The sequence below is a fragment of the Armigeres subalbatus genome, chromosome 2, assembly GCF_024139115.2.
Source record: "Armigeres subalbatus isolate Guangzhou_Male chromosome 2, GZ_Asu_2, whole genome shotgun sequence".
Lineage (NCBI taxonomy): Eukaryota > Metazoa > Arthropoda > Insecta > Diptera > Culicidae > Armigeres > Armigeres subalbatus.
Genome location: NC_085140.1, coordinates 182,246,489 through 182,269,867, shown reverse-complemented (window position 1 = coordinate 182,269,867; position 23,379 = coordinate 182,246,489). Strand labels below are relative to the sequence as shown.

At 41.5% G+C, this 23,379-nt stretch overlaps 1 protein-coding gene and 1 long non-coding RNA gene across 7 annotated transcripts in view; both read right to left on the bottom strand.

The window, feature by feature from the left end:
- Positions 1–23,379, bottom strand: part of LOC134211353 (G-protein coupled receptor Mth2-like) — a 146,355-nt gene that overhangs the window by 82,541 nt on the left and 40,435 nt on the right. For all 4 annotated transcript variants that reach the window (XR_009979005.1, XM_062688138.1, XM_062688136.1 and 1 more), the window contains exon 2: positions 1,317–2,110. Coding sequence is in view for 3 of the 4 variants with exons in the window: in XM_062688138.1 (XP_062544122.1) it covers positions 1,317–1,802 (486 nt within the window). In the remaining variant the exon portion in view is untranslated. The remainder of the gene's footprint in view (positions 1–1,316; positions 2,111–23,379) is intronic.
- Positions 15,588–16,927, bottom strand: LOC134215584 (uncharacterized). Of its 3 annotated transcripts, none has more exons than XR_009980233.1 (3): positions 16,386–16,910; positions 16,256–16,324; positions 15,588–16,145 (listed from the first exon to the last, which is right to left on the bottom strand). It is a non-coding gene; the product is annotated as an uncharacterized LOC134215584 (long non-coding RNA). The 3 variants fall into 3 exon arrangements; XR_009980231.1 differs by having other exon boundaries at positions 15,588–16,170; positions 16,386–16,907; XR_009980232.1 differs by having other exon boundaries at positions 16,256–16,927.

The following is a 23,379-nucleotide window of genomic DNA, read 5'->3' as shown; positions in this document are numbered from 1 at the left end:
TAGAAAATGGTGTGTGGCGCAGACGCATGAATCATGAGCTGTATCAAGTATACAAAAAAGAAAATATTGTGAATCGTATAAAATACGGCATACTTCAGTGGGCTGGTCACTTAGTGCGAATGTCGGAAGAAAGAATAGCGAAATTAATACTCAACAGAGAACCAGACAGGGGCCGGTGACTTCGTGGAAGGCCACGAACACGCTGGCTGCTGGTTGAACGTTCGAGGAAACTGGAGGAACATCACCCAAGACCGACGATTATGGAGCTCTACAATACGCCAGGCATAGGTGTATCGACGATGTAGCCAACCAGGTATCCAGGTAGATAACGGATGCTCCGAATCTTCCGGAGAGCCATTTCGGGAGCATTTAGGGGTCAAAGAAGACTTTTACTATTGATTGCACCAACAATTTGCCTGGATGGATTGCTACAAAAAAAATCACGAAGCTCTGGGACAAAATTTTGGAATTTGCCATTTTCACGCATGTTCCATATCTTCCGAAGGACCGTTTCTGGGACATTTAGAGAACACAGAAGACCTTTACTATTGATTGCACCCACAATTCGCCAGAATAAATGGTTACGAAAAAATCGCGAAGCTCTGGGATGAGCTTTCAGAATTGGCCACTTTTACGGATGTTCCGGATCTTACAGAGGGCTTTCCAATGAAAGCTCAAGGGATAAAACTGCCAAGTAGTGAGTTTTAAAAGATGGAAAATACACTTTGGATCATTAGAGCACATATTTGCAAGCAATTTTATGTTTCTTAATACGAAACTCGAAAATTAGGTGCCAAATTGAGAAGCTCAAACAGTACATCTTTAGTACAGGTTCCCCAGGGACTAGAGAGGTCAATTTAGATGAATCATCCCATGGACTTGTTCTAGGAACCTGCAGCTTTCGATTTGGTGCCTAAGGATCGAAAATCGGTTGAAATTTGAGTTTTTGTGATCGTGATGAAATCATGGGTCCAAGTGGACCCCAATGCATAATGTGTCACTTTTTTTGTGGAGCTTCTCCTAGATGTCGCTGGAAGCTGATTTTTTCAGGGAATCTTAGTTTTCAAAAGTTTTTCAGATTTTTATCTCGTTGCATTACAAAGTTACAGCGTTGTTTTAGGTGTGCTTGGGTCGAAATGGACCCCAATGCACTAGTATCAGTATTAATCAGTATTTTCGAAAATATTTTTTTCATGAGCAGTTTGCTTTGATAAAATTGGGTACTATACTAGCATCTCTTAGATTCTGTTGGTTCATTAGTACATGCATAACATTAGAACGATAAAATGAATTAAAATCTATTATGAAAAACTTACCCTCGAGAAGGACCAAATATCATCCGCTCGATTCAGCTCATATACGGACTCGCACGGCTTGCCGTACAGAAACCCATACATGTTGTTTTCCGCCAAATCCACCACATCAAAACTGCGCTCCGCGTTAAACAACGTGGTATTAACCAGCACCTCCAGTCGATCCACCGTTGGCAGGCACTGATAGTCATGCATGACCGTGCCTTCCGGGCAGCACATTCTCACGCATAACCGCACCGCGCAAGGACACCCCCGAATGTACTCGTTGACAAACTTTTTGGTGGAAAAATTTTCATAATCATAATCGATCGTCCGGTAATACTTGGGTTTGTAGAGAATGTTGTTGTGGATTATATTTCCCAGCGCGTCACGAACTCCGTCAGTGATGTTGATCGAATCGATAAAATCGCACGGCAAACTATCACAGCTAATGTATTTCACACTGAACACTGCCAGCAACGCGCACACGTACTTTGTGTTGATCTTCATTGTGATTCGTTTCTTCTTTGGGTCTTGTGTAACACTGCTGCTGGTCCCCTTTTAGATTGTGGAATGGTGATCTTTCTTAATCGAACATGTTAAATGACATTTAAAACCATCTCATCCTACGCACAGTTGTCACATCGACGGTATTTTCTTCAAAGCCGTTTGACAAGCCACGTCGTCACAGTTTGCAGTTGCGTCTAGAGGACGTCTAACGAATCCAACAGTTTCGCAGCGAAATTCAACCGTTAATGTGTCCCAAAGAGTTAGTCACCGCCACTGATTCCAAGGTGGGATGCTGCGGATGGGCGAAACTGTAAAGAGATACAAAACACGATGAGCTGATTAGCATAGCTCGGCTTGGAATAGAAATCAAGAAAAATACGAAACAACTCGAAAACCCCAACCGGCAAGCTTTACGATTTTGCGCCTCTTAACTCAGCCTATATCACACGTGAAATATGTGGAAACGGTTATAAACAAACGAACTCGTGGTAAGTGAAATGCTCGATGATGGAACGGAATCGGAATGGTCAACCAGATCTTCCACGGAGGGGAGTAAACAAACTGTCTTCCTTTTGGGCGAATAGCACCTGTCGTCAATAGAACATACTTTACTGTCGACTCGTGTGTCGTATTTTCACGGTATATTGGCAGTGCTGTCGTGGAAAGAGGATGAAAAAATGATAACATACGAACGAAAGTGTTTTAAAATATGGAGAAATCAGCAGACTTGAAAGGAAAAAAACTTGTAAATTCTTGGAATAAAATTGCATTTTAAATAAACTGGGAAACTGAGAGAAAGTCGTTCAACCATCGATAGGTGTGCAGATTTTCGTGAAAGGTATCTTAAAGGCAGGTAGATTCTTAAGGTCATCTCTCCAATTCTCAAATTTTGGATTTATTCTACAAAGCCATTGAAATCAAAATGTACATACTTGCTAGATTATCAACTCCTCGGCTATAACTATTGATATTTAGCTAAATGTTCTAAGAATTATTCTTGGCTCCAAACATTTACCATTTGTGAGAGTCATTTCAAGAATATTAAACGGCATTCGCTGCAAGTAGGTACAAAAGTTGTGAACATGCGAAGTAGTACAACATTCTTGTTGTATGGGGAAAGTAAGTTAAAATGTACCAAAAGAATAAAACGACATATTATACTCATTCTCTCTCGATTGTACATTATCGATAACCACACTATTTGAATATTCCCAATTGATAACTACATATAATGCAATTTAGAACAATAATGATGAACTACATGATGCGGACGGAACAACAACCCTTCTTACAATTATTCTAATCATGTGTTATCGGTCTTGCTTTTCCTATCGATGACGCATGGGGAACTCGCGTGAGAAGCGGCTAGAAGGAACGATTGTATGGAACGGAAAACTAATTCAAGCATGACCTACGGCAAGTTCTATGGCAGAGAATGCATGCGAGGCAATAATGGCTGGAGGTTTACACCTCAGCATTATACAAATATCAACATTCTTCAACAACCGGATACGTGATTGTACCGGCGATCATAAATTCTGATTTAGCATGGCGATTGTAGTTTTTCAGCGCACTAGCAGCTGTGAGGTTAGTGCAGTTAACATTTCAAAAAAATTTCAAGCACTCCAGTTCTCTATATCCCTTTATTCCTTTATCGGTTTTAAACCATCTCTGAACAATTGGCTAATCACTGAGATTTTTGCAAGGATTTTCTATTGTCAAATAGATGTTTATGTGTAGAGAAATGGGAGCACTTTGAAATTTGAACTGCAATAATGTTAGGCCCATATTATGTTTGACTTTGTTTGCTTCTAATAGACTTCGGCGATCGTTATCGGTCATTCCAAGTGAAAAATTGTCACGATAAGGCTTATCGACAAAGAACGGATAAAAGTAAGTAACAGTTAAACGATTCTAGGAAATCTTTGATATTATCATCACAATACTGAGCAATAAGCTCGTTTTTGTGATCTTGAGCTGAATTGACTGGTGGACGTTGTTACAACGCCATAGAGCAAAACAGTTGTTTATAGGGGAGGTGGGGGTAAAACGGACAGGGGTCCCGTTTGAGCTGAATCGTTACAAATTTGGCCCTCCATCAAGTGGATCTTATAGCTTGTTTTAAGTTATGAGTGTAACATGTTTTACTAATTCAAATAACAAAAACAATTATGTTGATTAAAGATTTAATTTAAACTATGGCTGAAATGCCATGGTGATGTGATTTTTGAAATCGGCAAAACTCATCCGCATGATCCTCGAAGATCTCAAACTTAGTCTATCCAAAGATTGTGCACGGATTGAATTGATAATTTATCTCCAAATTCGTTTTTTCATGGTGGGGTAAAACGGACACGTTCTATAGTGTGGGTAATATGGACCATATGAAGTACATAAATTTTTTTTCAACGAAATTTTATTTTGAAAAGTTTGTATTGTTTACCTCCTACAGTTATATACGGATTGGCTAGAAACTAATGAATGGAATGAACACCAAACACCCCGGTTTTACATGTGCAAAACTCCTTCACATAACCGGAACAATCGGCGAAAACCACTGCGACGAAAAGGGACTAGCGATTGGAAACTTGGTTCGTGGAACTGCAAAACACTCAACTTCATCGGGAGCACACGCATACTCGATTGAGCCGATGTGCTCAAGGACCATGGATTCGGCATCTTGGCGCTGCAGGAGGTTTGTTGGAAGGGGTCAATGGTGCGAACATTTAGAGCCAATCATACCATCTACCAGAGCTGCGGCAACACACACAAGCTAGAACAGCTTTCATAGTGATGGGCCATATGCAAAGGCGCGTGATCGGGTGGTGCCCGATCAATGAAAGAATGTGCAGGTTGAGGATCAAAGGCCGATTCTTCAACTCCAGCATAACCAACGTCCATATCCCATTCTCCGGAAGCACTGATGATGATAAGGACGCATTCTACGCGCGGCTGAAACGTGGGAACGGCTGCTGCCCAAACCACGACGTCAAAATCATCATAGGAGATTGTAACGCTCAGGTTGGCCAAGAGAAGGAGTTTAGACCGACTATTGGAAAGTTCAGCGCTCACCGGCTGACGAACGAAAACGGCCTACGACTATTTGATTTTGCCGCCTCCAAGAATATGGCCATTTGCAGCACCTACTTCCAACACAGCCTTCTATATCGAAACAGCTGGAGATCACCAATGCAGACAGAATCACAAATCGACCAGATTCTGATTGATGGACGGCACTTCCCCGACATTATCGACGTCAGGACATACCGTGGCGCTAACTTCGACTCTGACCACTATCTGGTGATGGGTAAACTGCGCCCAAAACAATCCGTCACAATGTTCGGTACCAACGGCCGTCGCGAAACGACCTAGAGCGACTGAAGCAACCTGCATACGCGCAGCGTTTCCGGAAGAGGGTGAGCTCGATAGGGCACCTCTTGAGGGCTGTTGGAATACAGTTAAAGCAGCCATTAACGACGCAGCGGAGAACAACGTTCGGTATGTGGGACGAAGTCGACGAAACTATCGGTGCAGACAGATTCTCGTGGAGAAGGACAATGCGCGGGCGGTTGCGCTTACTACCGTCTTTGGCGGTGTGCAAGAAGACGGTGTGTGGCTAAAGCCGGAAGCGTACAATGGGCAGGGGATGTTGCAAGAATGCCGAACAGCAACCCTGCGAAGATGGTGTTCACTTCTGATCCGCTAGATCAAAATTGCGTGAAGCGCAGCGAGCGAGGTGTGCTGATCAACTACAGAATGACTTGGCGAGCGTGGGGCGCATTCGAGGATGGAGACATCCCAAGTAAAATTTTAAGTTTTATAACGCTCTTGAAGGCCATAATTTACTCTTCAAGAGTGTTATAAAACCAAAATGATACTAGGGATGCGGCCTCGAACCATGTATTGGGGTGTCAAATTGTTGACTCAGTGTTATCTGTTAAGATTTAAACTAAATAAATGAAATTAATTGTCACCATGATCCGTAGCTTCAACGAAGTGTACGACGAATTTGATTTCAACATTTCTACATACAGTTTTCGACCTTGCTAAGGATGCTGGGTCATTAGACCAAATGAGAACTGGGAAGTGAGGAGTAGTGCGAAGTGAGGTAGAAGTATAACGGAAGATGAAAAAAGGAAAGGAGGAAGAAGTAAAAAGGATGAAGGATGGAGGAAGAAGGAAGAAGGAAAAAGTAAGAAGGAAGAAGGAAGAGGGGAGAAGGAAGAGGGGAGAAGGAAGAAGAAAGAAGGAAGAATGAAGAAGCAAGACGGAAGAAACAAGACGGAAGAAGCAAGAAGGAAGAAGGAAGAAGGAAGATGGAAGAAGGAAGAAGGAAGAAGAAAGAAAGAAGATAAAAGAAGGAAGAAAATGAAAGAAAGAAGAAAGAAGATGGAAGAAGGAAGAAGAAATAATGTAGAAGGAGGAGAGAAGAAGGAAGAAGGAAAAACTAAGAAGGAAGAAAGAAGAAGGAAGAAGGAAAAAAGAAGAAAGAAGAAAGAAGAAAGAAGAAGCAAGAAGGAAGAAGGAAGAAAGAAGAAAGAAGAAGAAAGAAGGAAGAAGGAAGAAGGGAGAAGGAAAAAGGAAGAAGGAAGAAGGAAGAAAACGGAAAAAAAGAAGGAAGAAGGAAAAGGAAGAAGAAAGAGGAAGCATGAAGAAGAAAGAAGGAAGAAAGAAGAAGGAAGAAAACGGTAGAAAGAAGAAAGAAGAAGGAAAAAGAAAGAAGGAAGAAAACGGTAGAAAGAATAAAGAAGGAAGAAAACGGAAGAAAGAAGGAATAAAGAAGGAAGAAAGAATTCGGAGACGAGCCAGCCTCGGGCTGAAAGTCTCCTTAATAAAGACACAAAAAAAAGGAAGAAAGAAGAAGGAAGAAAGAAGAAAGAAGAAGGAAGTAGGATGAAGGAAAAAGGAAGAAGGAAGATGGCAGAAGGAAAAAGGAAGAAGGAAGAAGGATGAAGGAATAAGGAAGAAGGAAGAAAGATGAAAAAAGAAGGAAGAAGGAAAAAGGAAGAAGGCTGAGGGAGGAGCAAGAAAGAAGAAAGAAGAAGAAAGAAGGAAGAAAGAAGAAGAAAAGAGAAAGGGGAAAGGAATAAATAAGAAGGAAGAAGGTAAAAGGAAGAAAGCTGAAGGAAGGAGGAAGAAGGAAGAAAGAAGGAAGAAGGAGAAAGAAGGAAGAAGGAATGAAAAATGAAGAATAAGGAAAAAGGAAGAAGGTAGAAGGAATAAAAAAGCGAAGAAGAGGGAGGAAGAAAAAAGAATGAAGGAACAAGGAACAAGGAAGAAGAAAGAAGGAATAGGAAGAAGAAAGAGGAAGAAGGAAGAAGGAAGAACAAAGAAAGAAGAATGAAGAAAAAAAAGGAAGATCGAAAAAGAAAAATGGAAGAGGTAGGAAATAGAAGACAGATATAAGAAGGAAGATGCAAGAAGGGAGAAGAAAGAAGGGGTAAGGTGAAGAAATAACTTCGCATTTTCATGTTTTGCTTCTTTTTACTAATTCGGCCTAATGGCCATTCGGCCTAATGGTCTTCGGCCCAACGACCTTCGGTCTAATGGCCTGACACCCTTGCTGAGCCATTTTTAATGTACGACCACCATATCCCAAGTAACATTTTCAGTTTTATGATGTACTACAAGAGTATTTATATCCTACAACAATAAAATCCTAGTCAAGGCATTTGCTCCTTCATCGCTTACACCAAAACCTCTTGAAGAGTAGTATCTGCCTAGTTGGCCCACTCTTGAAATGGTTTTGAAGGGTAAATGCAAGACGTATTTCAAGACCGGAATGTTACAAAACCTGAATACGAACTCGACACCAAAAACCTTTTGAAATCCATTTTTACACTATTATAAAAGAAAGTTGATCTTATTTAAAACCTTTTCTAAGTCACTTGATCTTGATGCCTGCAAAGTTCTCCAGATCTAGTTTTATGCAAACATTCGCATGAAATAATAAATTTCGTTCAGTCTCAACAAAATAAAATAAAGTTTATTGTATATGGATCCAAAAACTCCATAATCAAATATCGAAATAAAATATTTTAAATTATTGATAAAAATAATGAAAGCAGAATTAGTCTATGATGCATCAATTTCAGTTGCCAAATGAGATTTACTGTGTCATATGATGCGAAACCACGATATAATTGATGCGCTCTCAGTAAACCCCGTTCTAACAATTATTTTTCGATAAACAAATTTATGTTAAATTTGCACATTAATGCAATTTTTTAATTAATTGTTTATTCTATTGTTTGTAGCTGATTCGTTTATAATATATAGTAAAAAATCATAAATATAATGCAGTATTAATAGATATTTTGATTGAAATTCTCTAACCATGTGAAGTGAACAAAATATGGCGATGGCATCCGAGTAAATTTTTCAAGATTTATTTGTTCAAATTGGTTTACTTCAATTAAATCATCTATAAAATCATAATGTTTAGATATGGCATTTACGAAGGCTCGTCTGAGTGTTACAAATGCTGATTGGTCATTTTTCAACATATATGATGACCAGAACTAGAGTAAATTTGACAGTTCAAGTTTCTCAAAAAAAAAACAAAGCGGCATGGAAGGAAGTTATGGATAAAGACTTCGAATAGATCGTTTAATACACGTAAGTAAAGAATAAAGTATGTACTCCACTAAGTGACGGCACTTTTTCGGCCGGAAGTAAACATGCGCATTTTCTTGCCACCGTTAACGAAAAAACATGACTGGAACGGGTCTACGCACCGTGTTGTTTCCACTGTGTTTGGTTCTTTCCAGTTTATCACCTCGCGATTTCGGAAAGGAAAATTTCGATGTCAAGATGATTGCTAAAGCTGAAAATCTGTCAGCATGCATATTGAGAGTAAGCAAACAGTATGGTAATATTGCAAAGCTATTTCTTTTGCAACAATGAATGTTTAGGCTCTTACTACTCGTCGTCACTTTTCAGTTGTGTTTTTTTTTCTTTTAGAGATGCGTTTGTATTTTCTAAGACTCCTTATGTAGCAACCACAAATGCTAATTGATCTCAAATAATGCCGAAAGTAACTTTTAAAGTAACAAACCGACTTAAAGAAGTATTTCGTCATGACAAATAAACCAAACATCAGAGAGTTTTAATGTTATTTCCCAAATAAGTTTAATCAAGGCATGGAATGCCCTAATAAATTCATATTTAAAACATAATAGTTTTTGGAATTTATAACCTGCTTCAAAGGGTTTTGACAACCACTAGATGATGCAACATAATTCATGTGAGTTAAATACTTTTTCTAAGCCGAATAGCATGCTTATTGTCGCAATAAAACCACAATAAATTACATCGAATGCCAAAGAGCAGTGTGATTGTTACTTGGGTATATCTATATAAAAATGAGTTTGCATTTCCTTTCCTCACGAACTGGCTGATTGTTTTGCAAGATTCACTCTTCAATCGAATCGTTTTGGGTTCTTCTGTGTTTATGTATATGAAAAAATAGAACATTTTGCTGGGAAAGTCGAACAAATATAAAAATGCTACGTTTCAATGAATTCTGAAGAAAACAATCAAGCTCGAACTGAAATCGATCTAGAGGGCGACGGCTAAACGATTTACATTTAGGGGGAAGCAAGAACAACCCGGGCAAGATCAGGCATGTTCGACTAGTTATATATAAAATTTTCATGTAGACAACACAGTCCGATGCATAAAATACAAATACTAATTAATAAATGTAAACTCGCTTCGCCTAATAGTCGTCAGGTATGTATAAGGTTGCTCAGTTTTCCCCCGTCCAAAGTCGACCCTGAGGTAACGGAAAATGCGTATGAACGTCCACACCTAAGGACGTGTGCTGCTGGATGGCACTTTTTGCCATCGGTTCCCGGGCAGAATCCATGATCAGAGTAATAAAACATGATATGGACTTGATTGAAATAAGAGAAAAAAAACAGCAACAACATCCTACACCAAAAATATGTGACAAGTTTCAGCCAAGTTAGGTTGATGTTTCATTATGCGCGGAATCCGTCTTAAATGACGAAATAAAATTGGTTTAAATGGCAATCAATGAATCATTTCAGAAAGTTTCCATATTATGTATACTGTTTCAAAGTTAAATTTTGCATAATGTAGTAGAAAATTCTCCATTTAGAAGAGGTTGACTACAATCCAAATCCACAAAGTACATTGCTTTACGTAGAACAACGTTAAAGGTTGCATGAAGAAGACGTAGTCAAACAATGATATTTTTGAAAAAATGCACGGGGAAGCATACGAGAAGTTTTTAAAAACTCTTCTCAAAAGTTCTAGAAGCAATTTAATTAAAAACGGAAAGCATTACGGGGTTGAACTTTTCTTATACTGTGAATCAAGTGTGATATCACAAAATAAAATTTGAAATCGAAAAATTGCGTTTATAATGCAGTAGAAGGAAACACTGACAAGTCCAACCCCTGCTAACTGCTAACCGTTTTTAATTAAATTGCTCCTAGAATGTTTGAGAAGAATTTTATAAAACTTCACGTATGCTTTCCCGTGGATTTTTTTTTAAATATCACCCTTCGACTTCTTCTTCTTCATACAACCATTATTGGCCAATAAGAAGCACAAAACATGATGTATTGTCATGATAGGTATGTCGTAATCAGAGTCAATTTTATGGAAAACCCCACTCTTTTAGATCCGTACGATTTGTAGAATCCATTTATTTGTCTTAATATTTGGCGAAGATGCGAACCTCCATTAAGTTATTTGTTCAGCAATTAGGTGAGAAACTAACAAAAAGGAATATCGGGTTCAACATTTTTGACAGACTTCGTTTGCATCAACAACGTCACTCATAAATTGGGCATTTTCACGGTTGTTGATTGAATCCTATACTTTTCCAGCGCAATAAGATAGCCTTATCTCCGATTAGCCTCGCAAGATTGAGAATTGTCAATCCGGAGATGGCGAGCTCGATACTCAGTGCAGTCTAGAATGTCTTCGGGTGGGAAACATTCTCGACTACCTATACATACCTATCCATTTTACTTGCAACACAAGATACATATTCATGCAATTGGCTGGCATAGTGAAGCTTTAAATTCATAGCTGTGCAAATACTTCTAGAGCACTAAGTTGAAAAGCAGGTCAAGCTCCAACAGGAATGTAGCGCTATTGAAGAAAAAGATGATAATAACTTTTTTACAGTGGTTTTCCAATCATAAAAATAAATAATGTCGCCACTCCCGATATTAATGAGATGCGAGTGGTCCGAATTTCTGTTGGAGATTTTCGTACCTACACGATAAAGTTCTAAAACACAATTTTCTTGGACAGTACATAATATGTGCAGGTGCTAGGTTATTTATTTGTACGCATCCAAGACGGTTGAAGGATTTTGACAAGCTAATTAAACACAATGGCAAAGAAGCCTAAAACTACCACACTGTTTACATTTTGTCTTTGAAAAGGCCATACAAAATTCAACATACTCAACTCCACATTATGGAAATTTTGTGTGTAACCATTTGTGTCATTCTAAATTGAGTATAACAAAATACGGATGAAACATGATCACAGCACAAACGTAAACGTGCTCTATCTTCAACGCAACTGGTCACTAGAAAACGTGAACCTGTGGGGAAACTGATGGAGAGGGTCACCGAAATCGTAAAATGACGTAAATGCCCCATAAGAATCGCATCAAAACAAAGAAATTTAAACAAGTTTTCAGAACAGCCCAACTAGATCGCGGTAAATCCATCTACGTTTGTAGCTATGACATGGGAATGCAATAAACTGGTTTTGAAGAAACACGTAGAGGTATTACAATAAGTTGTAAAACAGCATTCACTTATCTACACAGAATAACGGAAACAATTTGATTACCTGCCTCTCAAATAGTTAACACTAGTATCCGAGTGAAGAATCAATTCGATTTTGATACACAAAACACTACTTTGTTAGTATAAATCGAACGTATCTAAGCCGAATGCAATCCTGCAACAACTGAACTAACGTCAACAAGGTTACAAAAACCAATCTTCACTAAAGTTGTGAAGATTCTATTCATCTTAGCTAACACGCCTGATAAGCTCGATATCTTATCGAACTCGACGGCTTCTTCGAATTCATCCAATGTTCCTATGTTTTGCTTCCGATAAGAATTTCGACGACGACACAACACGGCCCCCTCCCCATATTGAACCGCGTGGCCCACATTGCAAAACAGAAAATATTATTGCCCATTGGTAAGCCGAAACGGTGAGCAACCACAATCACATAGCTTGGCGCATCCGGCGTTCAACACTGAAAATATTGCCACCGATAGACATTATTTGTCCCGTTGTTATTGATGTGACGACGCTGGAACGTGTTTCGGTTTGGTGAAGATGTTTGTTTATTTCGGGTATCCATCGAATCTCTGGAAAATCCGGTTTTTTTTCAAAAGAATATAAATGATCAAATATCGAGGGCGCGCCAAAGGTGAACACAGATTTCAAACAAAGTGCGTGGGATGAAATTGCATATTTGAATTTTGCAAAATGTGAACCGAAAAGTGTCACGATGAGTAAAGTGAGTGCATACATTTGAGTAAAGTCACAGAATGCTAAAAATGTTATTCTTCTTCTTAACGGTATTACATCCCGGAAATTGAACTCAATCACTTTAAGCATGGTTTTGCTTTATAGCCGCACATCGTACTCTACGGCTTAGGAACGATCCAGTTATGTTGCTGAATCTGTTATAATCACGTCATACTGAATTATCTGGTTCATCAATGATTTTGTATTGGAATTGCTCGCGTTCAATGTTCTCTATCTGATATCTGTATCTGATTGATAAAAAAAATACGTATGACAATGCAATAAATTGTGCAATATAAAATAAAGAAAAACGGATTTAATAGGATTCATGAAAACAACGTTTGGTGGTGCATAGGGTAAATGTTCCAATAGTGGAGGAACTAATCACGTTCCAACACTATTCATTTTCCCAGAATAATATCGAATTTAATTTCACCTACCTTTAATATGCATTCGAAAGCTCTCCACTTCTATTTTTATATTGAAATGCTTTTGTTAGAAGAGAATTCATTTTTCAAGCCTAAAATAACAACTCCAATTACTGGTACAATGTTCCGATAGTTGCGATATTTCTTAATTTGCGTTCCTATAGTTACGAATCCCATTGTTTTTTTATGGGACTCGCAACTACTGGTGCATAGACGAAAAAATGTTAAGGTATTTTGATGATATTTACCAGTTTAGAAGGGCTGCCAAAGATATTATGGCTCGGTTCGGAAACTGACAGATATACTAACTGTTTGACAGTGTGGGTTGCTGCGATTGATTTGTAAGTTTTGAGTATACCATACTACCGCAACTATAGGAACACCCACGACTATCGGAACTTTTATCCTATTAATACTGAAAACATGTCGTATAACAAAACAATGAGACTATGTAATGTCTATAGGACTACTATGCAAAAATGGGTAATATGGTATCCGACGAATTAAAAGATAGGCCAGTGACTACATAGCGTAAATATATTCCACACCATAGGCTCATCTACAACTAACTTCGAATTGTGTTGGAGCGCTATCTAACGAGGGGGTATTAATCAATCATGAGTTTGAATTTATCGTGATTAGTAGGTAAAGCACTGAAAGCGATATTTGTTGTGGTTTTTAGCGCTAGAATCATAAACTGGATATCATGAGTCAGGGTATCCCGTCGTGAGCTAATGACGTTATTGCCTCGGGATCACACGAAATTGTTTTCATTTCACACTTTCGCAATTTTTAGCAGCAACGTTTTCAGAACAAGCAACCATTTAACCATATTTATAAATAATACTCAATACTGTTCAGGAAGGTTAGACACCTGATTCGAGCTCAGCCTTCTGCAGCACCTGCTTTGTAGCAGCACATCTTACATTAAATAGTTGCTCGCCCTTCAAGTTTATAAATGAACCATATCAAACAAGTCTGCTATCATGCAATATCTCCTATTGGAATCCCCCCCGTATATTGATGCAAATTAGAATTCGTCAGAATAGTTTCATACAATGTTGTATATCCACTATGTGGTGTAATGAAGAAATATTTTAATTCTTCGCTTCCAACAGAACAACTTCAAAGAAATCGAAGCTTGAATCAATTCAGCTCTCGATAAAAGCTGTCATAGGTATCGAAACGCACTTGTTTTGGATTTGCTTTTGGCATTCGCAAATTGTATTTTCCCACCAACAAATATGCAATCCACTTGAGCAAACTAACACGCGATTTCTCGTCAGTCGTCATACTTTGTTGTACATTTATTTAATGCCAATTGGATCATCCTATCGTCATGGGCTACATCTTGCACGGAGGGTCATATTTTATATTGAGTAAAATTAAGTAAAATCGATGGTCAATTTAACCCTTAGCCGGCAAAGCCAAAGCCTTCAAGCTGGTCTGTAGTGAACTGAAAAGACAAGTTAAAGAGTTTAATCTTGAAGAGCGTGCCGATGGTAGCCCCGAAAGCCCTCCTCCTTCGATTCAATTTTTTTTTTCATTTATTTAGCTTACAACTAAACAGTTTGTGGGCAGCAGGGACTATGTCCAAGGGCTTGACGATCCCTCCCCAGGCCATCTGCGAGTTGTGGGGCTTGCCTAGGATGTGGTGGGGGTTTGACAGTGGGCCCTGGTATATTCCTATAAAAAGCTGCATGTATCCGCAAGTAGGCCCCACCAAAGCGACCGTGTGCCGCTCAAAGCGCACAAGTCCTTGTGTCAGATGGGACACAAAACAAGCCTGACATGACGGCCCTCCGACGAGACAGGAGGTTTGCGCAGGCCCAATAAGCCGCCTGGAAAACCAATAATTACGAGCAATATATGAGATAACACGACTTGATATGATCGGCATAGACCTAGTCGCTAGGTTTCACAGGTTGCGACAGGATGATCTACGATGAATTACATCCCCGCAACTTCGACGTCGTGGCGCTGCAGGAGATTTGCTGGAGAGGACAGAAATTGTGGAAAATCGGGCAACGGGCGGCTACCTTCTACCACAGCTGTGGCACCACCAACGAGCTGGGAACCAGCTTCATAGTGCTGGATAAGATGTACCAACGTGTGATTGGGTGGCAGCCAATCAACGCAAGGATGTGCAAGCTGAGGATAAAAGGCCGTTTCTTCAACTATAGCATCATCAACGTGCACTGCCCACACGAAGGGAGATCCGACGACGAGAAAGAAGCGTTCTACGCACAGCTGGATACGATGGATGCCAACTGCGGGACGTCAAAATCGTCATCGGTGACATAAACGCACAGGTAGGAAGGTAGGAAATGTATAGACCGGTCATCGGACCGGAGAGTCTGCACACCGTATCGAATGATAACGGCCAACGATGCATAAACATCGCAGCTTCCCGCGGAATGGTAGTCCGAAGCACTTTCTTCCCCTGCAAAAATATCCACAAGGCTGAAACCCCCCTAGCTCGGGTACCTTAAGGTTAAGGATCTACAGGGTCGTTTATCGTTAGTTCTGAACTCACTATCCGTCTTTCTGTCAACTGGTGTCACAAACGTGAACAGGAACCGATGGTTAAATTACACAAACTGATGAGTAACCGGTTAATAGGAGACAAAGTGCATGAACTCACATAATATACAGAAGGGGGGGGGGTCACTGAGGAAAACTTCTAATTAATGGACCACCAGAACGACGAGGCTTGAATGCTCCTTTCGAGCGCGGAAAACGAACAAGGATTATGAAACTGTGGAAATAATAAGGTTCAGGGCTACTCACTTTAAATAAACTATCACAGAGACTTGTTTGGCTTAACTAATAGGTACACAATTTATTTATGACGTCACAGTTATTAGGGGTACTTGCGCATATTGTTCTGATTGTGCTTGAGGTGTTTCTTGACTCTTCGGGAAGCCGGGGCTTCAACCAGCGGACGGTACTGTAGCGATAGCTCTGATGACGGGAACATTTTGCTTTGGCTGGCAGATGACACCGGAAACGAAGAGCCGTCGCCGGACCAAACTGGTTTGCTTTGAACGGCGGGTTGCTGAAACAAGGCGTCGATGCAGTCCGTATTCGCTTTGGCCAGCAGATGCCAGCCGTTGATGTAGGGATTCGCTTTGCCGTTGGCGTCGGAAAGATGGCGTCGCCGTAGCCGGCTCGGCTTACCCGGTTTTGTCGGTATCCAGACGATAATGATTGTCTTCGCCCGACGGAATGGTGACACGCTTCCTGTCTCTGAACACATTCTGGAGAGTTCCCGGAAACGTAGTCAGCCGTCGCTTTCGCTTCCTTCTGACCGTGGTGCGCCGATGAAGGGTTGGAGATTTGGCCCTTTGTGGACCACTCGTAGAGCTTCACTGCCGAATAAAAGAAAAAGGCCCACTTCTAGGGCCTAAGCACACTATTACCCCTTGTGACGTCACGATTTTAGCCTTTGACACTATCTAACTTTTGTCTTCGCATTTACCTTTTTCTTGTAGCTAGTATTAGGAACGCTCTGTCCACTTTTAGGTTAGGTTTGTCGCACTGACTATAACTTTAGGAAATATTTTACAATAGGAAAAGTTTTAACATTTACTAACCCCACTAACACTAACCATTATTTTAACTTTTAGGGTCGATTACTACTAATTTTGATTTAGTCACTACCAATGACGATTTAGCCTATTCTAGAAAAGAAACACTGAGTTTTAAAATCTCCACAATTTAATGAGGTAGTCAAAGTTAACCTCAAACTCCGGAAATATTCTACACACGCGCGCACTACGAATCGGTCAGGGATCACAAGCGAAAGAGAGCGGTTTTTCTCTTTGTAACCCCTTTTATATCAAACGGCATCAGGTCAAACATACGTTATGTATGGATTCTATGCGTTAATGCACCCTATTCTTCCCGTCACCTGCGCTCCATCTGTTTGCGGGTAAAATAAGGCCCAGTGAAGTGTTGACCCTTTCGTTCAAACTGTTATACACGCAAGGTGCTCACCACTGACATTGACGTTTGAGTATGAGATAGGAACTCAATTGCTAAGGAATGGGAAAAATACATTTCTCACTGATTTCATTTAATTTGCAATAGGGATGTTTTAGGATTTTTTTTAGGGATTCTGGGTAGGATTTATACTTGTGGTGGAGCTACAAGCTTTTAATGGAACCTAACGGTTACAAGGCCTATCACCTAACCAAGAAACGGAAAACCAAATCGACCACGTTCTAATCGACGGTAAATTCTTCTCCGACATCACGAACGTCCGCACTTACCGCAGTGCGAATATTGAATCCGACCACTACCTTGTTGCAGTATGCCTGCGCTCAAAACTCTCGACGGTCTACAACACGCGTCGAAGTCGGACGCCGCGGCTTAACATCGGGCGGCTACAAGACGGTAGACTATATATTCGGCAAAGACCTAGGCAACGAATACAGGATCACGATTGGAAGCTTGGAACATGGAATTGCAAGTCGCTAGGTTGATCTACGATGAATTACATCCCCGCAACTTCGACGTCGTGGCGCTGCAGGAGATTTGCTGGACAGGACAGAAAGTGTGGAAAAGCGGGCATCGAGCGGCTACCTTCTACCAAAGCTGTGGCACCACCAACGAGCTGGGAACCGGCTTCATACTGCTGGGTAAGATGCGCCAACGAGTGATTAGGTGGCAGCCAATCAACGCAAGGATGTGCAAGCTGAGGATTAAAGGCCGTTTCTTCAACTATAGCATCATCAACGTGCACTGCCCACACGAAGGGAGACCTGACGACGAGAAAGAAGCGTTCTACGCTCAGCTGGAGCAGACATACGATGGATGCCCACTGCGGGACGTCAAAATCGTCATCAGTGACATGAACGCTCAAGTAGGAAGGGAGGAAATGTATAGACCGGTCATCGGACCGGATAGTCTGCACACCGTATCGTATGACAACGGCCAACGATGCATAAACTCCGCAGCCTCCCGCGGAATGGTAGTCCGAAGCACCTTCTTTCCCCGCAAAAATATCCACAAGGCCACATGGAGATCACCTAACCAAGAAACGGAAAACCAAATCGACCACGTTCTAATCGACGGTAAATTCTTCTCCGACATCACGAACGTCCGCACTTACCGCAGTGCGAATATTGAATCCGACCACTACCTCGTTGCAGTATGCCTGCGCTCAAAACTCTCGACGGTCTACAACACGCGTCGAAGTCGGACGCCGCGGCTTAACATTGGGCGGCTACAAGACGGTAGACTAGCCCAAGAATACACGCAGCAGCTGGAAGTGGCACTTCCAACGGAAGAGCAGCTAGGCGCAGCGTCTCTTGAAGATGGCTGGAGAGATATTCGATCCGCCATTGGTAGCACCGCAACCGCTGCACTTGGCACGGTGCCTCCGGATCAGAGAAACGACTGGTATGACGGCAAATGTGAGCAGTTAGTGGAAGAGAAGAATGCAGCATGGGCGAGATTGCTGCAACACCACACGCGGGTGAACGAGGCACGATATAAACAGGCGCGGAACAGACAAAACTCGATTTTCCGGAGGAAAAAGCGCCAGCAGGAAGATCGAGACCGTCAAGAAACGGAGCAACTGTACCGCGCCAATAACACACGAAAGTTGTATGAGAAGTTAAACCGTTAACGTGAGGGCCACGTGCCACAGCCGTAAGGACATAAACGGGAACCTTCCTACGAACGAGCGTGAGGTGATCCAAAGGTGGCGGCAGCACTACGAAGAGCTCCTGAATGGCGATGTGGCAGACGAAAATGGCGGTATGGTGATGGACCTGGGAGAACGCGCCCAGGATATAATTATACCGGCTCCGGATCTCCAGGAAATCCAAGAGGAGATTGGCCGGCTGAAGAACTACAAAGCCCCTGGGGTTGACCAACTACCAGGAGAGCTAATTAAACACGGTGAGGAGGCACTGGCTAGAGCGCTGCACTGGGTCAGCAACAAGATTTGGGAGGAGGAAGTTTTGCCGCAGGAGTGGACGAAAGATGTCGTGTGTCCCATCTACAAAAAGGGCGATAAGCTAGATTGTAGCAACTAACGCGCAACCACATTGCTCAACGCCGCCTTCAAGGTACTCTCCCAAATTTTATGCCGTCGACTAGCACCAATAGCAAGGGAGTTCGTGGGGCAGTACCAGGCGGGTTTTATGGGCGAACGCTCCACCACGAACCAGGTTTTTTTCTATTCGCCAAGTACTGCAGAAATGCCGTGAATACAACGTGCCCACACATCATCTATTCATCGACTTCAAAGCCGCATAGGACCAGCTATGGCAGCTAATGCACGAACACGGCTTTCCAGATGAACTGACACGGTTGATCAAAGCGACGATGGATCGGGTGATGTGCGTAGTTCGAGTTTCAGGGGCATTCTCGAATCCCTTCGAAACCCGCAGAGGGTTACGGCAAGGTCTTTCGTGTCTGCTATTCAACATCGCTTTGGAAGGGATAATACGAAGAGCAGGGATTAACACGAGTGGTACAATTTTGAATAAGTCTGTCCAGCTATTTGGCTTCACCGACGACATAGATATTATGGCACGTAACTTTGAGAAGAGTGAGGAAGCCTACATCAGACTGAAGAGGGAAGCTAAGCGGATCGGTCATCAACACGTCGAAGACGAAGTCGAAGACGAATCTGAGGGATTTCAGAAATAGTCTCGTCCACTTTGTCCCAGACCGTGGTAGAAGAAGGATCGCGAAGTTTTGTAGTTTCCGTGGTGTAATTGTTGTAAGTTTATTAAAACGTGAAGTGTTCTTAAGTTAGTAGTAATTATTTCTAAATGTTTCCCCGTAAAGACCCTTGCTAGAAATCGAAGTTGGTGAGGTAAAAGTTGTGCGTGTTAAACTGTAGTGTCAGAGTTCAAAGGTAAATGACTTTAATTGTGTGTCATCATATGTGCTAATTGTGTCGTCTAGCCTAGCGCAAGGTACGGCTATTTCATTCAAAGCCAATCCAAAAATACCGCACAAAGCGCAGACGATAAAGCTAGCCGCCGCACCACCCTCCGTCGCGCATCCAGTCTACGCTCTGGAAGCAAAGTTTCCCGGCGGTTTGAGGCCGGAAGGGAGTCGCGAACGCCCTCAACGCACTCCAGGCGACTGTTCCGATCATCGTTCGCCCAGCCAGTAAGTTTACGGCACGGGAAAACCACCAAAACCTCGTGCGTGAACGTCAAACTCGGTTGCAGATCAACGAGTCATCGCCGGTGGCAGCCATCGCCGTCGTCGTCGTCGTAGGAAGCACAAAAGGGAGCTTGAAAACATAAGCCCCGAAGGACCGTGAGTAGAAAGCCTTGCATGCAAGCACCTTAGCACAGACACACAATATTAGCTAGAGTAGGCAAAAACCGCACACGTTAAGTAGCCAGATGTGAACAGGGGAAATTAAGCCGGCCGGTCGGAATGACCGTTGTAAATACCTAGGTTAAGTAATCCGTTAAATAAACGTCGTTGATAAAGTCTTTGTTTCCGTAAAAACATGTATTAGTGATAGTTAAGAAAGCTTAAGTGTGTTTCACGTTCGAGTAGTTTTAGTTTGTCCGTGTAATGTCTGGTCTATCCAGCTTCCAAAGTGGAATGAGGGTGCAGAGGTTGGGGAATTTCTGCCAGTGATGATAACGAACTTAGGTCGTGTTGATGGAATTCGGTTATCTGGTGGAATTTGCGAGCTATGCTAGATAGGTGTCGATTGTCGGTGTTTCCAGGTCATTCGGGTCGGAATTAGAATGCTTGCTTGTTCCCGTTCATCTCCGAGAATTTAGTAGCTGACTTTCGGTCAGTATCTAGCCGGGCATCGTAGAAAACGACAGGTGGTACTCTTCAGAGGTGGCGCATAGGCCATTTTGTTTGCAAGGAGTCGGGGAACAAGCCGCGGAATGCTAGCCGCCATTTTGGCCGCTACAACATGATAGGAAAAGGTTCAAGAGAAGACAATGTGAGCCACTCACCGCGAGTTTGCATCGGGGGTGACGAAATCGAGGTGGTAGAACAATTTGTGTACTTGGGCTCACTGCTGACTGCCGAAAATGATACCAGCAGAGAAATTCGGAGACGCATGATAGCTGCAAATCGTACGTACTTTGGACTCCGTAAGACGCTTCGATCGAATAGAGTTCGCCGCCAAAATGACAATCTACAAAACGCTTATTAGACCGGTAGTCCTCTACGGCAGTGTTGTGCTGAATCATTATCAAACGATAATGATTGCAATTTTCATGTGAAAACTTTTCACGTGAAAACAGTAGGCGAGTTGTCGCCGGCGACAACTTCTCAAATGTTGCACTCAAACGATAGTAAACACCAGGCATTGAAAGCGTGAGTGAAGCGGACGAGCATTGATCTAATTCAATCATAGCATCCTATGCCAGTGAGTGAACAGCCTTGCTCAGATGGATACCAAACAACGATTATGAGCGATCGTTGCTGCGTAAACAACGAGCAACAGAGTTCGCCAAGCCAAACTTGGTATGGTATCCATGAAGCTACGACTTGAGCATTTGTGTTATGGGCCAAGCACAATGGATACGTTTGCGTGCGTTTTGACAATTTTTCCATGGAAAAACTGTCAAAACGTACGCAAACGTACCCATTCTGCGTGGCACTTTACACTTGATCTACTAGAATAAAACCAAAACACATCAGGTGTACTGCTTTATTCACTCTGCTTTCAAGTTGCTGGGATGGAGGAGAGAAAGTATCAAAGCCTCCCATGCAGTGTATCAGAGTTCCATTCTCATAGCGGACTTAATTTTCCTAATGTTTGAAAAGATTTTTCTAACAGCGTGTGGTAACAACACTCATTGTTAGGTTACCAAGTGATTTGCCTCGCTCAGTTGTCTCCCATTGGTGAGCGATGAAGATCTTTAAACATTGAATCAACGAACGCCAAATTTCAACGATCTAGAAAGCATCAGCGATTAGGCCGCAGTAGAGCATCAAGTTGGCATGAATTTAGACGATTTTAACTCATGATCTGATTTTTTTCAATGCCTGGTAAACACAGAATTTTCATTCAAACATTAATCTTTACTAATATCAGCAAATTGTCAACAGTCCCGTTATATCTTCTATTTGGCGTTATGGTTTATGATAGTAAGGAAAAATAGTTCTAAATGTAACGGTAAATGCTTCAAATCAAGATACGATTTTCAAACGATTCCTAATCGCTGGCGAGTTTTTATCACTTGATAATTTAAAAGTAAGATCGCGGGTAAGCTTGATCATCCTCGATTTTTTGAAAATTTGATTTTTCCCATCCCTGCTCTACGGACACGAGACCTGAACGATGCTCGTGGAAGACCAACGCGCACTTGGAGTTTACGAAAGGAAAGTGCTGCGTACCATCTATGGTGGGATGCAGATGGCGGACGGTACGTGGAGGGGGCGAATGAACCACGAGTTGCATGAGCTGCTGGGAGAACCATCCATCTGTTCGTAATTTAAGAAAATATTAGTGAAAAACACGGTGGTGCTATTTTGATTTCGCTCAGTGTAGTCGTTCAAGTTCCGAAATCTTCACTAGTAAGAGGCCAAAATAATTATTGACTAGTGAAAGAAATCGTTCACCCAACATTTTCAACTCTTTTTAATAAGACACCTGAAAAAACCTAAAACTTTAATAAGACACCTGAAATACAACTCGTCATTCGATAATTATGAGACAGAATTGTAAACAAGGCAAGGATTGAACAGCCTGCGTCAAAGAAATTGTTTCTCTGACGCCTAAAATGGTTAAAAATTTCATGAAAAAATAGACTCATGGTAGTGCAATAGATTATCCGGTAGCTGCGTAACAAGTTCTGAAACTCCTGTCGAAACTGGTCAGAGGAGACTCAACAATTTTTAATTTCAAAAAAATCAAATTCAAACTTTTAAGAATTTTATGAGCGATCGAATAATTCTCATTGTTTTGTCTTAAAAAGGTCAGATCATAAATATTTTCTGAATTTCCGATATCTTTGCTAATAACGATCTACATTAAATAGTGCAAGAAATACATACATCGTTGAACAACTTTTGTTCTGTCAACAAATTCAGAAGAGTTTGAGGTATTGAACAAGACACATTGCCCAATTGAGACGGCATGGGAAACGATAGAGGTAAAATATGGCTGACTGATTTGCTTTTCAGCGTTCACGTGAAAGAGAGGAAATTTATCAGTAGTGAATGTCGGAGGAACAATTTCATGCCCTGTTGCTTGATAACAAAGTCCTTCTAGTCCTTTCCTTTTCAGTCTGAAAATTATTCAAACGGGTTCACATTTGCATTGCCCGACGTTTCGGCCCGTTTATTGGGTTTTTAAGGGAAAAGATGTCTGCCGTTTTTCGTACACTGAACAAACCCAATAAACGGGCCGAAACGTCGGGCATTTCAAAAGTGAACCCGTTTGAATAATTTTCAGACTGAAAAAGTCAGAAGATAGGAATTGTAAAAAGCTTCAGGTGTCTTGCGCTGATCATAATTTTGGCAGCCCAGTTTTATAGTGCAAACATAATCTGTTTTTCGTTTCCATTTTGAGCTTGAGCTTGAGCTTGAGTTTGATTGACTGCTCGTAGTTGCTACTCCATTATGACCAGATCAGCTGTTCTTGCACAG